The following is a 13,705-nucleotide window of genomic DNA, read 5'->3' as shown; positions in this document are numbered from 1 at the left end:
TTATTTATTTTTATTGCTTATTGGCCTTTTCCGGTATTTTACTAAGGCGTTTTGGTTATTTTTTGTCTTTTTTTTTTCTCTGTTTTTGCTTTGGAAACTCATTTTTGTATCAATAGGGGTATAAGCCCGATTTGTTTTTTTTTACCATTCATAGCAACCAATGTTAATATATATGAGATAGTAAATGAAAGTTCATAATAAAACAGTATACGAACATGCTTCATCCCATACTATAATTTGATTGAGATCATCTAATTAGTATCAAATGAGCGTGGTATTGATGACCATGTCTGCTTCATACATCCAATTCTCCTCCAACTTCTCACACATCCTCAGGCACTTCGACCATCTCACACATCTCACATCCACACTCCTTGTTTTTTTCTATTCAACACAGCACACTATCAGTCCAGTAAAGTTATCACCAAACAATCGTTCAAAGTTGTTTTCTGATTGTAGTTGTATTGGACCTGACAGCTCTACCCCTTATCTTTTTCGGCGAATCATGCCGGTATGCAAAGTCACAAATAAAATGCCACAAAAACGAGGTCAGTAAAACGACATCATACAAAGTCGTTATGGGGTATTATTCAAATCAAATCATGCTCAAACGTATTAGGAGCAAAAAATTATATAAAGAAAACAAGTCCGAGAATGAGATCTTGATACGATGGGATATTTATGAAAGGTTGAAGATAGCTGGTTTTTAATACAAATGTGCATGCAGCCAATCACACATGACAACCGGTAGCGGGTTTCTGCCTTACCGCCGTTGAATATGCAGTATGATATATTGCTTACTTTACTTAAACATGGCTTAATGTGGCTAGCTGTCAGATTAACATGCGTTACTACTGAAAGAAGTAGCTAACATCTGTTTCTGTACCTGAGAATGACAACTGCTTGATAATGATATCGATCCCCATGCTTGGCAGCCAAGGACTAACAGTGGTGTACCTGACGGTCGCTAAACTATAATGGATAATTTGAGGATTATATGACTCTGCTGATAGGAGTCCCGTTCAATCGAGCAAAGTCAAGTCTGATATCGTAGTCCGTGACCGCCTCGATCGTGCGGGGAACTAAATAGTTCGATGATCATATCTGATGATCGTTATTATAGTCCTGCCTCCATTCAACCGTCAATTTCTTTTTCAGCTCCTAGATAACACTTGCTTACCCGATAGTTTTCAGCCTCAGGATTATCACTTTAACTAGTTTCAGGCCGGTCTCGTGCTACAGTAATGTAGATTGGATACCGCATTAATTTTAACATTCAGAATCAGTTTTAATATCGGAGCTCTAATTATCTAAATAGTTTGCAATAAGTGTTATTGACATGCTGACAGTTTTGAAACACTGGACCCAGACAGTTCTGGCTCCGGGCTGAATAGTCAATTGCATAGATGTGATAGGTGTATATAAGTTTATCCAATGCGAATGAGATGTCGATATTTTTTATGGTCATGTGAGCACACAAGAATTATAACTGAGTTGAAAAATGTGTCAGAACATTTCAAACTACTCTGCTCCACAATTCAGCAATTGTAAGTTTTTGAGCCAGAAATCGGGTAAATAGCCACCGAACCCATACAAGACACCCGTCTTGAGGCCCGACTCGACCGGAGCGAGAGGAGCCGCGGGGCGGGGTGCAGCCTCAGCCGCCGGAGGCATACTCCCCCCATCCCAAATACCGTCCGTTAGACGCATAACTATTCAGTACACGGTGGAAGGTCAAGGGTAGATGTATAAAAAATATCTCCTCGCTGATTGGCAGAGGGTTCGATGAAGTTTGGCCGCGTCAAAGTACGATTTGGCAGATGGGAGTAGCATTTTGACAAAAGTTTGAACAGTGAACCCATTCCTTTGAATTGTCGTTGTTATTGTAGTTGTCCGCACCACAACTTTGTCTAGCTTCAGCTTTGCAAAAGAGATAGCTCCATAATTCCACCAGTCCAAGAGGGAAGAAAAAAAAATATAAAATGCTGAGAAGTTCGTGGTCTACACTGCGACCAGTTGCTGGTAAGAGACTGTTCAAGGCCGCTACTTCGTCAGGCATTGCTCAGCGTCATATTCACTCGTCGTTGGCAAGTCAAAAAGCAGTTCAAGATTTGGCAGCCAATGCTCGTAAATATGGTAACCCCATTGGAGCTCCTTTGGACCCCAACTTTGGCAAGACCATTATTACCGAGGATTTACAAGTCGCTGAAGCCACTGGCGGTACCGGTGAAAAGAAGATCCGTCATTTCACAGTCAATTTTGGACCCCAGCATCCAGCTGCTCACGGTGTGTTACGATTAATTTTAGAACTCAAGGGTGAAGAAATCATCCGTGCCGACCCTCACATTGGTTTATTACACCGTGGTACCGAAAAGTTGATTGAATACAAAACATATACTCAGGCGCTTCCATATTTCGATCGATTGGATTATGTGTCGATGATGACCAATGAGCAAGTTTTCGCATTGGCAGTCGAGAAATTGCTCAATGTCGAGGTGCCAATTCGTGCTAAATACATCCGTACAATGTTTGGCGAAATCACTCGTATTTTGAACCATCTCATGTCCATTCTTTCACACGCCATGGATGTGGGAGCTCTGACTCCTTTCTTGTGGGGTTTCGAAGAAAGAGAAAAGCTCATGGAGTTCTATGAACGTGTTTCAGGAGCTCGTTTGCACGCTGCATATGTCCGACCCGGTGGTGTGTCTCAAGACTTGCCCGCCGGTTTGTTGGACGATATATACATGTGGGCTACTCAATTCGGTGATAGGATCGATGAGACTGAAGAACTGCTTTCTGACAACAGAATGTGGAAACTGAGAACACAAAATGTCGGTGTTGTGTCGGCTCAGGACGCTCTTGACTATTCGCTGTCCGGAGTCATGCTCAGAGGTTCTGGTATCCCATGGGATATCCGTAAGAGCCAACCCTACGATGCATATGACTTGGTGGATTTCGAGGTCCCTGTAGGCACTAATGGTGACTGTTACGACCGTTATTTAATCAGAATGTCCGAGTTCCGTCAATCTTTGCGCATTATTGAGCAATGTATCAACCAGATGCCTGCTGGACCTGTCAAGGTCGAGGATTACAAGATCGCTCCTCCACCTCGTTCTTTAATGAAGGAAGATATGGAGTCGCTGATTCACCACTTCTTACTGTTCACCAAGGGTTACTCAGTGCCTGCCGGCGAAACATACACTGCCATCGAGGCCCCCAAGGGAGAAATGGGTGTCTACGTAGTGTCGGACGGCTCTGAACGCCCCTATAGATGCAAAATCAGAGCCCCCGGTTTTGCCCACTTGGCTGCATTCGACCACATCTCCCGCGAGCATTTCCTACCAGACGCTGTTGCCATCATTGGTACCATGGACTTGGTATTCGGAGAGGTCGACCGATAAATGTAGACATGTCTGTAATAATCTAAACGCACTTTTTACTTTACTCTCCCAATGCTACTCTGTTTCCCGGGGTCGGATGCCTCCGGCGGCTGGGGCGCAAGTCCAGCTCCCCCCCTCCCCCTCGGCTTCTCTCGCTTCGTTCGAGTCGAGAATCGGGAGTCCTCTTTATACGGGGATTCAGGAGCCATCTGGGTCGAGCTGGGTTCGAACGAAGAAGTTTAAAAAAAGCCCTCACACTAATTTCTTCATTTCTAATAACCGTGCTATGTAAACTAATTTCACGCCAAGTCAACTTGAAGTTAGCTCGAAAATAAAAACAACCAATGCTCAATCTACTATAGTGTATATCCCCATCTATAGAGATGAATTGATCATTAGAGAAAAGGCTGTGGCTACCTTTAAAGAGATTGCTAGATGCGTGATTGCAAAATGTTATCCTAACCATCTGGACTATTTGAAATTATTCCTCATCGATAAATAAAAAGGGGATATCAATGTCATTATGGCTTTGAAGGAATAGGATTGGGTTGATGACTAGGAATAGGTTAAGACGCTTTGAGAGCTAGAAAGGATTCATGGACTTCAATTATTAATATGATGCTCAAGTCGCTGGCAGGAAACTTTCAAGTACAAAACACAGGAAAAGCCAGCTACAAGTATATCAGCAACTTCCGCTCTTAATGTATGAGGGTCAATCCATCTGTAGATAAGTAAAAATCATTCTTATGTTCTAGATTATAAAAATAAGCTCGCTTGATTGTTTTTTAACTTCGTATGATATTAACCGCGGAAACCTCCATGGCATGGTCGGCAAGAAGAATTGAATACGGATTCGGCTCCATCTTAAGCTCCATTACAATGGACTTACCCCGTTTGACAGGATCTTCTTCATTTGACCAGTATGCTAAACAAGCTGCTATCGCGCGTCTGACTGTAGGTTCCGTAGAGTCGTGATTAAGCCGGAATATATCGTAATTCAGCCGACCATCCTTGTATCCAATGATATCAATGAAGAGTGTTTCATAAAATCTGGATACTATGCAATGAGTAAGATTGGAATTTAATAGAAGAAACCGAAGCTCATCCACTACCTGATACCAATGTGGACTACCATAGCATAAATTCAGATCAGACCTAGATTGAAAATAAATTAATCCCACTATTGTATCATCCTCATCCTCATAATCCGATAAATCTATGTCCTTCATTGAGTGGATGGAATCAATCAAGATTACATCCACGAAAAAAAATACAGCCTTTTGTTGAGATGCGTAAATTTGTCCACGAAGTACGACTCATAATAACTGATGTCATATTTACTACCTTCAGAAGTAAACAACGGTCCTAAAACAAAGATGGTCAAAAATATACTTGGGAGTAATTCATCTGTGTCATAAGACTTGAACTCTGACGGAACGGAGGAGTTTCTCCGGGCCAGATCATTTTCGGCATAATCTGAGCTAAAATAATACTGATAGACTTCTTCCCTGACGCTGTTCAATCGGGCATTAAAACTATCAATAAAGAGAGCTCTTGATTCATATCTCCTTACTTCCCTTGCATTATATCCGTAGCCACCGACCGTCTCAATTCAAACCAAGCCGTTACGGTGCCAATTGTGAATAACATCTTCTAGATGTAGTTGAAGATAGACTTTGACGGCATGTGAAGACCAGCCACCACCCCTCCAGTCTTGTCCATTCACGCTCGTCGCCATTCCTCAGAAATTAATGACCCACCAATATACTGATTAAAAACTGATAACAATGATCCAACACTCTTTAATAAAAACATCTTCTTTTTCTCCTTTTTCGAGGCTCTTCCTTCGGGTGGTTCTCAACTGTCTTAAACAGCAATTTCAATTTTTCCCAGTCAACTGAAAAGTCAACATTTTCACCAACTTTTGTAAAACTATACTGGAAATTCGTGAGTACAACATCATCAGCAGCACGAACCATAATACCATCTTTTCTGCCATATTTGTGGAATACGCCCACATGTATGTGTTGGTAGTTCTCTTTGACCGTTTTATACAAAAGCTGTAGATCTCGACGAACCTTGACCTCTTCTTCAACTGAGATATCCGGACGTTTGAGCTCACTTCCCAATCTTCCCATAAAATCGATGATAGGAATGTAGTTATTCATACGTTCGGTTATAATGATATTGATTTCACCTTCATTTAATACCTTGTATAGATGGGGAGTAGTACTTCCTTGAACATCGGTTGGCTTCTCAAATGCCAATTTTTCGGCAGACAAAAGATTTCTCACACACTTCGGGTAACATCGAAGCGTGGCAAAAGTTCCATTCACTGTGGTGAACTCCTTATGATAGGATAGGATACTGACTTTCCATCGCTTTAATCATCAATTGATCCCCATTCACTGGGAATTGGAAACGCCCTAGATCAAGCTTTGGCCTAACCTGCCGCTCCAGCTTTTGCATATTTAAGTTGATTGGAGGCAGTCGTCTCTCCTTACCGTGTTTATCAGGTATAAAGAACTCAGTGTGACGAGTGTAGACAAGAGAAATGCCACATTCACTCTGGCATCCTGAGTTGGTGATCGTTGTCTTTGAATACGTTTTATTTGTTCTCAAGATAGGAAGATTGGTAGAGAGACGAAAAGCTGACTGGAACCCCGAGCAAACGGCTCGAGCGCAGCGAGAGGAGCCACGGTTTGTCTGGGGCAGAGCCCCAGTAGCCGGAGGCAGACTAGACACTGGTGGATCTATGCATTAATATATATAACGGGTACCTATTCATCGTCATCTTCGTCTTGGGCAAGCAAGTCGTCCAGATACGCACTAGGAGCACGATTGTTGGGGTTGGTACGAGGTTGGATAGGACCGTAGGTGCTCTGGCGGTCGTAAGTACTGTGTCGGTCGTAGGTGCTATGGCGTTCGGACATTTGATCCATGGCCACAGACCCTGGTCCGTACATGCTTTCTCGTGGTGCCATGGACGTGGGTCTGACTGAACGGGATGTGAATGAACCGGCACTTCCTGCACCTCCTCCTGGAGCACTACCAACACCATAGTATCCGGATGGCAAATACACACTGGAACGGGTAGTAGGTGCAGGCATGACTCCAAGGTTACTTGTCATCGAACCACCACCAGTTCCGGAGCTACTGAGACCTCCAATGCCAACGGAGCCGCCTAAACTGTTGGTACCACCACTCTCTTTACCCATGTTCATGACCTCAGTCGTGGGAGAGAAGAACAGACTGTGGCCCGACATCATCGTATTACGGTTGCTAGGACCAAATGCAAGATTTTCTGAAGACAAGTTGGGATTGAAAGAATCACGGCCAGCTCGTTTTCCAGCGTTGACAGCACTGAAAATAGGAACTTTGTGCTCGGCTTGCTCAGCCAACAAAGCAGCTGCTTCACTTCGTTTAAGAGAATTTCTCAGTTCAACAGCAGCTACGATTCTCCAAGCAACCAAAGCAGCAGCAATTCCTCCAAGAATAGCACCAACTGCAATAAATACTGTACCTTCTGGAAGATTCGACTCGTTAATAAATGGATTATTTCCTAATGGTGGAACAGTGACTGTAGGTGTAGGCACACCAGTAGACTTCAGAGAAGGCATGGCTGGTGGGCCAGAATTGGTTTGTGAAGCCGTCGGGGCAGGATTTGTATCCGATTGTCCATTGCCGGAAATCGACGCTACTACAGCTGGTGTATCTGCTCTCTTTTGAATATTGGTTGGTAGTACTGAAGGTACTGCCACTTTAATGGCGTCGTCGACCTGATCCAGCACTTGATTATTTACGTCTTGAATCTGAATGGCAAACTGGGCTTTGTCACCGGTCTCCAGAGGCATAGCTAAACTGTCGAGTACTCCTGTTTGATGTTGTGTAGGTAGTGAGATCACTGCGGTGACATCACCAGCCATTAGTTCAGCAGCTGCACATCCTACAGTGGCATACGTCGCTAATAGCAGTGATGATATCAGCATTTCAGTCTTGACAGAGTGTGGTCTATGAGTGAAGGATGTCATTTTTTAGCTCTTACTGAATATGATGACACTTCTGTCTTGTGAATTATGTGTAATTGGAAACCCTGATAGTGTGTCGATTTTTGAATAGATCCAAAAATAGAATTCCAAAACTGCTTATTCCAGAGTTGTGGCAGTATTGTAGAGTTGAAGAGTTATAGTACTATTCTCAAGCACTTTATCCTGTACTCAAGTAGTCTTCCAAACAGTCTAGCAGTCGCAGTCGCAGTCGCAGTCTAGTTGTCTTGTAGTATTGTAGTCTAGCTATCTAGTAGTACTGTAGTCTAGTCTAGTAGTATGTTGCCGACTAGTAATTCAATCTCCAATATTCAGAAGCCTCGTCGTCTAGTCGTCTACTATACTGTAATCCAGATAATCCAAAGATATTCTAAAGATATTCTAAAGATAGTCAAATGATTCTACACCAGATATTCCAGCTTAACTTCAAGTAATCAAACTCTAGGGTCGACACTGCAAATGAAAACTTTACAATAAGACTCTTATCGAACTACCACTCTCTACTCAAAACTAGAGAAACCCTCGTCTTATTACTGTAACTTCTTCAGAGTACCCCAGTTTCTAATAAACTGAACCTCTAAATTTAAATTTCACTCAAGCCAAGTTGCAACAAATTTGTTTGTGCAGCAGTCAAGCAGCCAACCTCGTGTAAATCAGTCGATCAATAGGACCCTCAGGTAGTGGGTTCTGGCGTCTATCAACGGTTGGATGGGTCTCACTCAGTATCTACCTCGTAGATAAGCTATCGTACACAAAAAAATAATTAAAATGCCGTGTCAGCAGGTCTGCTCGCAAAAATAAACACTAAAAAACAAACTGTCGGTTCACCAAACCTTCTTGTACTAGCACGTCCGGCGCTACCAGGAATAGCTTGTTTTCAACAATTGCGAATTATACTGCATTCGTCTCCCGCCCAAACAACCATAGCCAGGATCAGCAATTTTTTAACTATACGGCTGCACCGCGACCGACCAACCTAATAATAGCACCTCCTCGCTAACCCAATCCTCCCAAACAGAACCCTAACCCTTTGTTTGCTTACTGTTTGCCCCTTTGGGCTAGCGGCATGGGCCATCTCGGGACCCGTGCTCAGGGGTAATGTTCTGTGCAAGTTTCAGGGGGTAGGTTTGCCTCCGGCGGCTGGGGCTGCGCCCCAGACCCCCCGGCTCCTCTCGCTTCGCTCGAGTCGAGCGTGTGGTCCCCACACCGGCTGAGAGACTGGGTTGTGGTGGAAACGAGTGCGGTGAAGCTCGGATTTATATAATTGGTTTATTCCGACATCGTGATATCATTATTTATTTCATGATCTAGATTTGTTTAAATCAGATGAGTTTGTTTCAGAGATTATCAAAAACTAAGTGCACAATGCTGTAATCTGGTCGAAGACGTCAACAGCTGTGAAAACAAACCAGGTTCCGTCGTTCCACGGTAGAATGGTTTGGCTCGTTGACTCGCTCTACTCGCTGGTATTCGGTTGAGTAGAAACCAGGTGGAATGAAGAATGCGAGGTTCTCGTCGGTTTATTCTGTTGTTCGACGAAAAAGATTGCTCTTTAATTCTATATTCTGTTGCTGTAGAATCGAAAGTAGAAGTGGAGCTAGCAGAGAAGCAGAAGCTGGAGCTAGCAGTCAAACTTGTAAAGTAACCTGCTTTTGCCAGCACGAAGCTCTCACAATTGATTTTTCTGGATCGAAATAAGATATTCCGGTTCCCGAAGCTCAACTCGAGTGAAGCGAGAGGAGCAGTGGGGTCTAAGGTGTAGCCCCAGCTACCGGAGGCATCCACCGACCCTGAACACCCCCCTCTCCCGAAGCCCTACTCGAGCGAAGCGAGAGGAGCCGGGGGTCTGGGGCGCAGCCCCAGCCGCCGGAGGCATGTGCCCGTAGAAGAAGATGCGGTGGAAACAGAAGATGTATTGAAAACAGGTCATTACAAAAAAAGATAATATAATATAATACACAAACTAGTAGATGTATCTGAAGTTCTTATTCTGGATATCAGTCAGATCCAAGAAAGCACCAGTTCCATCATGGTCGAGTTCCTGAGCAGGATAGTCTCTGTCGCGTTTCTTGTTTTGTCTGTAGAGATGTAGACCCAACACGGCAATGAGCACGGCCTCAGAAATATTGGAGAAGATGAGAGAACCCATGCCAAGAGGGTATTTAGGAGCTTGGTCGGTCTTGTAGAAAAATGGACCAGCAATATTTCCTACACAGACCCCCATGAACAGAATGGCATTGGTCATGACCTTCTTAGTATGGCCGGCAGTATTGGCAGTGGTCACCGATAGCAGTAGCACAAACGCTGCGTTATAAGGACCAGTCAGGTAGTAACAGATGAGTCTGCCGATTCGGTGACTGTCGTGAATAAAGTACAGACCAAAAGCACCGACTATGTTGGGAATAATAAACAGAACAGCAAACAGCACACGACGGTTCTTAAATCTGTTATTCAAAAACACAGCTAACAGAATAGATCCGGAAATGACTGCACCATTGGGAATCTGCATAAGAGTAGTGACTAAAGTAGAGAAACCGAAACCTTGAATAATCAGGGTACCGAAGTTGGAAAGACCGCCGTTGGGAATGTTACCGAAGAAACTAATGAGGAAGAAGAAATACGTCTTTGGATCGAAAAACACTTCCTTAACTTGGCTCCATTTGAACACTTTAGTTTCAATACCGGTTAGATTATCCTTAAGACGGAAAATAATAATCTGCTTCTCTCTCTCAGTAAAGATTTTGTTATCAACGGGAGAATTGGGAAGCATAAAGTACATCAACAGACCCCACAAGAAAGAACAGGCTCCAACAATAATAAACTCATACCTCCAAGAAGCCACATGGGTCGACGGAATATGACCAATACCATACCCAATCAAACCACCGGCGGCAATACCCAAACCATTAGCAGTATACCATAAACCAATTCTCACGGGCTGCTCCTTACGAGTATACCTAAACCCCACAGTTAGAAAGCTGATCCCCCTGGGAAATAACGGTTATGCGCGGCCCGGCCCCACCTGCCTAATCGGTCTCAGGGGGGCCGGAGACCTGTCTCCGGCGGCTGGGGATCCGCCCCAGACCCTGGTTATACTCCGCTTCGCGGAGCGAGTGGGGTCTGTATACGGAACGACTCGAGCGAAGCGAGAGGAGCCTGGGGGTCTGGGGCACAGCCCCAGCCGCCGGAGGCAGGGGTCACCCGGGAAGTGTACTTACCACATGGAAGTAATGAGCATGAAAGCAGGGTCGGCAGTGGCTTCGACTGCTCCGCCGAGAACTCGGAGAACTGTTAGACTGGCAAAGCTCTTGCAAGCAGCTTGGAGCATGAGGAAGACGCCCCATAGCATGATGTTGAAACCCAAGTATTTGCCGACAGGAAGTCGAAGGAGAAAGTAGTTCGTGGGAATGGCCCAGAAAAGGTACCCGAAATAGAAGACCGAGGACAGCCAGCTGTACTCGGTGCCCACCAGATTCAGGTCTTCTTTCATGCCGAAGATGGCCGAGTATGACAGGGTGGTCTTGTCGATATAGTAGAACATATAACATACCGCCAGGTAGGGCAGAATGGCCCAATCGGTCTTGCGAACGACTTTCCTCATTTCCTCTTCAGTGACATTGAGATCGTGTAGCTCGCCATGACCAATGATTCTTTGTGCCTCGTCCAATCCACGAATATCAATGGACTTGGACATTTCGATATCCATGACATCGTTGGTGTCAACTCGTTCGACATATGATTCTTGCTGTTTCATTGTAGACATTATACTTCAATCACTTTGAAAACTTAATTCTTGGTTGACAATCTGGGATCCTGTCTGTCAAGAGAAGATACACACGACCCAAGATGAAGTTCAAGTTATCAATTTACCAGTGAAATGTGATAGTGAAAGAAAAAAAAAAGAAAGAAGCCAAAGATGATGAAGAACCTGCGATGGTTTTATAGGTTTCAGAAAGAGAGACATGGTGGGCCAGGGATTTATTTATTTTTCCATTCAAACAAGCGACAAATCAGGTCAGATCAGGTCAGATCAATCAGAAATGAGACATTGAGCGAAAGATCAGCACTTTGAATCATCTCCATTACCGTCAAATAGCGGAACCGCCTGTCCCCGCACTTTTCATCAAGCGTGACCCCTCTACCACATTGTAGCGATCGCTGCCAATCCGGCATGCAATAGCCGATAATGCAACTAAGCACGGTACATCTGCATACACCAGTTTAGGGGCCATGGCGGGGGGAACCCCAGACACCCCACGCTACTGCTGGAGGGGGTGCTGCCTCCGGCGGCCGGGCGCTGCCCGGACCCGTTGTTGCTCGCGAAGCGAGCAAGCGTGGTGGGGGTCGCCTGGCCTCTTGGGACCGTGTACGCCCGACTCGAGCGTAGCGAGAGGAGCAGTGGGGTCTGGGGCGCAGCCCCAGCCGCCGGAGGCCGACCCCCTTCCCCCTTCTCCGGGTGCGGTAATGCGTGAATGGCTATTGCTACAGAGTTTAAATTTCCCCACGCATCGGCGTCAACGTCGAGCGAATCATTGCGGAGAGTGCTGGCAGATCAGATCCATTTGATCATCTGCTCGTAGCAGGAGAAAAACGTCATGCCGATGATGCTGGTGCGGGCTATCGACAGCCCCAGTCCACGATACATGCGCCGGTGAAACATTGATGAGAACCGGATGGGCTTTTTGGTTCGCACGCTCGACGCATTGATACTGGCAGCATATATGTCGCGCTGGACAATGCCTTTATACGTGTCCAGTGGGTACACCGCGATCCAGCAGATGGTTCCGGCCATGGCCCCGCCAATGGCTATTGATACAGGGTGTGGTTTATCCGACTGCAGTAGGTTGGAAATCGCTACTTTAGCGTTCTCATAAACGGTGAAGTATAGTCCGGACCCGATAATATCCCGGACTAGAGTGGGGTTAGTTTTCTCGCTCGCTGGCCTCCTCACCGCACTCAATGACCGGCTACTCCTGTAGCAGGGCTCACTACACCACCAGTGACTTGAACAGTACTAGTACTACTCTTAAGGCCACAGTTCTGACGACAGAGGGGTACTGTGCCTTATCACAGTATGGGGTACATTGACGTCCCGGCGCTAGGCGGCGGGGTAGTGGGGCCCTGCATCCCGCAGTGGGGAGCAGTTGATACGCGCGCTGTGCCTGGCATCTCCCGGTATCGACAGGCACCCCAGGTGAGGGGGGTGGGGCCTGCCTCCGGCGGCTGGGGCTGCGCCCCAGACCCCACTGCTCCTCTCGCTACGCTCGAGTCGGGCGTGTACACGGTCCCAGCAGTCTCCTGCGAAGCAGGAGCAACGGGGTCTGGGGCGTAGCCCCAGCCGCCGGAGGCTGGTCCCCCCCTCCCTCCCTCTCCCCTGGTGGAAAGTTACTTACAGATATGGTAGCGGTAGCCTCCGTAGAGTGATGCGACGCCGCCTTTTTTGATGAGTTCGCTGGCTACTTCGAAGGACCCTTTTGGTTTCAGTTTGGCGGGTTCGACCGGTGTATGTAGCTGGGTTTGTGAAGTGGTGGTGGAGGTCGCCAGTGTGGCCAGTTGGTTGCGTCGGACGAGGACTTCGATTTGTGAAGCCAGTTTCGTGAATTCGAAGGGACAGGAGATGATTGAACACACTGATCCAGCAATAGCTCCGGCTCCGAATGTAATGGGACTTGTTCGCAGCATCCAGTCAATGGTGGCTGCCATGGTATCCTTGGATTTCGGTGCTGAGTATAGTGAGAAGCACATGTTGGACAGTATTGGAACACATTTAGAATAAATAGTAATGCTAATTGACCGCACTGCGCTGGACGACAGTAATGGAGCTGTTAATCCTCTGTAGAATCCTCGAATTCCTTCATGCCGTTCTGTATCTACTATACATTGCCATGCACTTTTGAATTTATGTGTCTGTAACCGAGTTTTAACTGAATCTAATGGAAACCCCACTGTAGTTGCTATCATTGCTGCTCCATATGAACATATCGCCAGTCGGTACGGTATTAATGCCTGTGGTAGTTTCACCAACTTGCGGTGCTCGGTATCGCTCCCCAGAGAGATCTCTTTGATCGTGTTGGTGATTTGGACGTTTTCACTCGCCATTTTATCTGTTCCAGTCCAGATCACTGGTATATTCTTTGTTTTCTTGCTTTTGCTTGGATCCTTGAATTCTCAAGCGTTTGTTCTTGTCTATTGGTCAAGTATTGTATATTGGTCTATGATCTATTGGTCTGTCGCTATTGGTGACTTCAATGAGTTGAGCAACTACTGGGAGTATACTCT

At 45.7% G+C, this 13,705-nt stretch overlaps 5 protein-coding genes across 5 annotated transcripts; 1 reads left to right on the top strand and 4 right to left on the bottom strand.

Annotated features, from left to right (window-relative positions):
• Positions 1-1,982: 1,982 nt before the first annotated feature.
• AWJ20_4375 (NADH-ubiquinone oxidoreductase subunit, mitochondrial precursor) lies at positions 1,983-3,401 on the top strand (the record flags this gene model as incomplete). The annotated part of the gene is made up of 1 exon (XM_018881439.1): positions 1,983-3,401. The coding sequence occupies one exon, from the start codon at positions 1,983-1,985 to the stop codon at positions 3,399-3,401; it is 1,419 nt and encodes a 472-aa protein (XP_018734032.1).
• Positions 3,402-6,160: 2,759 nt separating this feature from the next.
• On the bottom strand, positions 6,161-7,411 carry AWJ20_4374 (uncharacterized protein; the record flags this gene model as incomplete). Its single annotated transcript, XM_018881438.1, has 1 exon — positions 6,161-7,411. The coding sequence occupies one exon, from the start codon at positions 7,409-7,411 to the stop codon at positions 6,161-6,163; it is 1,251 nt and encodes a 416-aa protein (XP_018734031.1).
• A 1,978-nt stretch (positions 7,412-9,389) lies between these two features.
• Positions 9,390-10,196, bottom strand: THI73 (Thi73p; the record flags this gene model as incomplete). Its single annotated transcript, XM_018881437.1, has 1 exon — positions 9,390-10,196. The coding sequence occupies one exon, from the start codon at positions 10,194-10,196 to the stop codon at positions 9,390-9,392; it is 807 nt and encodes a 268-aa protein (XP_018734030.1).
• A 444-nt stretch (positions 10,197-10,640) lies between these two features.
• DAL5 (allantoate permease) lies at positions 10,641-11,189 on the bottom strand (the record flags this gene model as incomplete). Its single annotated transcript, XM_018881436.1, has 1 exon — positions 10,641-11,189. One exon carries the CDS (start codon positions 11,187-11,189, stop codon positions 10,641-10,643), a length of 549 nt encoding a protein of 182 aa, XP_018734029.1.
• A 1,622-nt stretch (positions 11,190-12,811) lies between these two features.
• On the bottom strand, positions 12,812-13,525 carry AWJ20_4371 (Ornithine transporter of the mitochondrial inner membrane; the record flags this gene model as incomplete). The annotated part of the gene is made up of 1 exon (XM_018881435.1): positions 12,812-13,525. One exon carries the CDS (start codon positions 13,523-13,525, stop codon positions 12,812-12,814), a length of 714 nt encoding a protein of 237 aa, XP_018734028.1.
• Positions 13,526-13,705: the final 180 nt, after the last annotated feature.

This window comes from Sugiyamaella lignohabitans, chromosome C, assembly GCF_001640025.1.
Source record: "Sugiyamaella lignohabitans strain CBS 10342 chromosome C, complete sequence".
NCBI lineage: Eukaryota > Fungi > Ascomycota > Dipodascomycetes > Dipodascales > Trichomonascaceae > Sugiyamaella > Sugiyamaella lignohabitans.
This window is presented reverse-complemented; position numbering and strand designations above follow the sequence as displayed.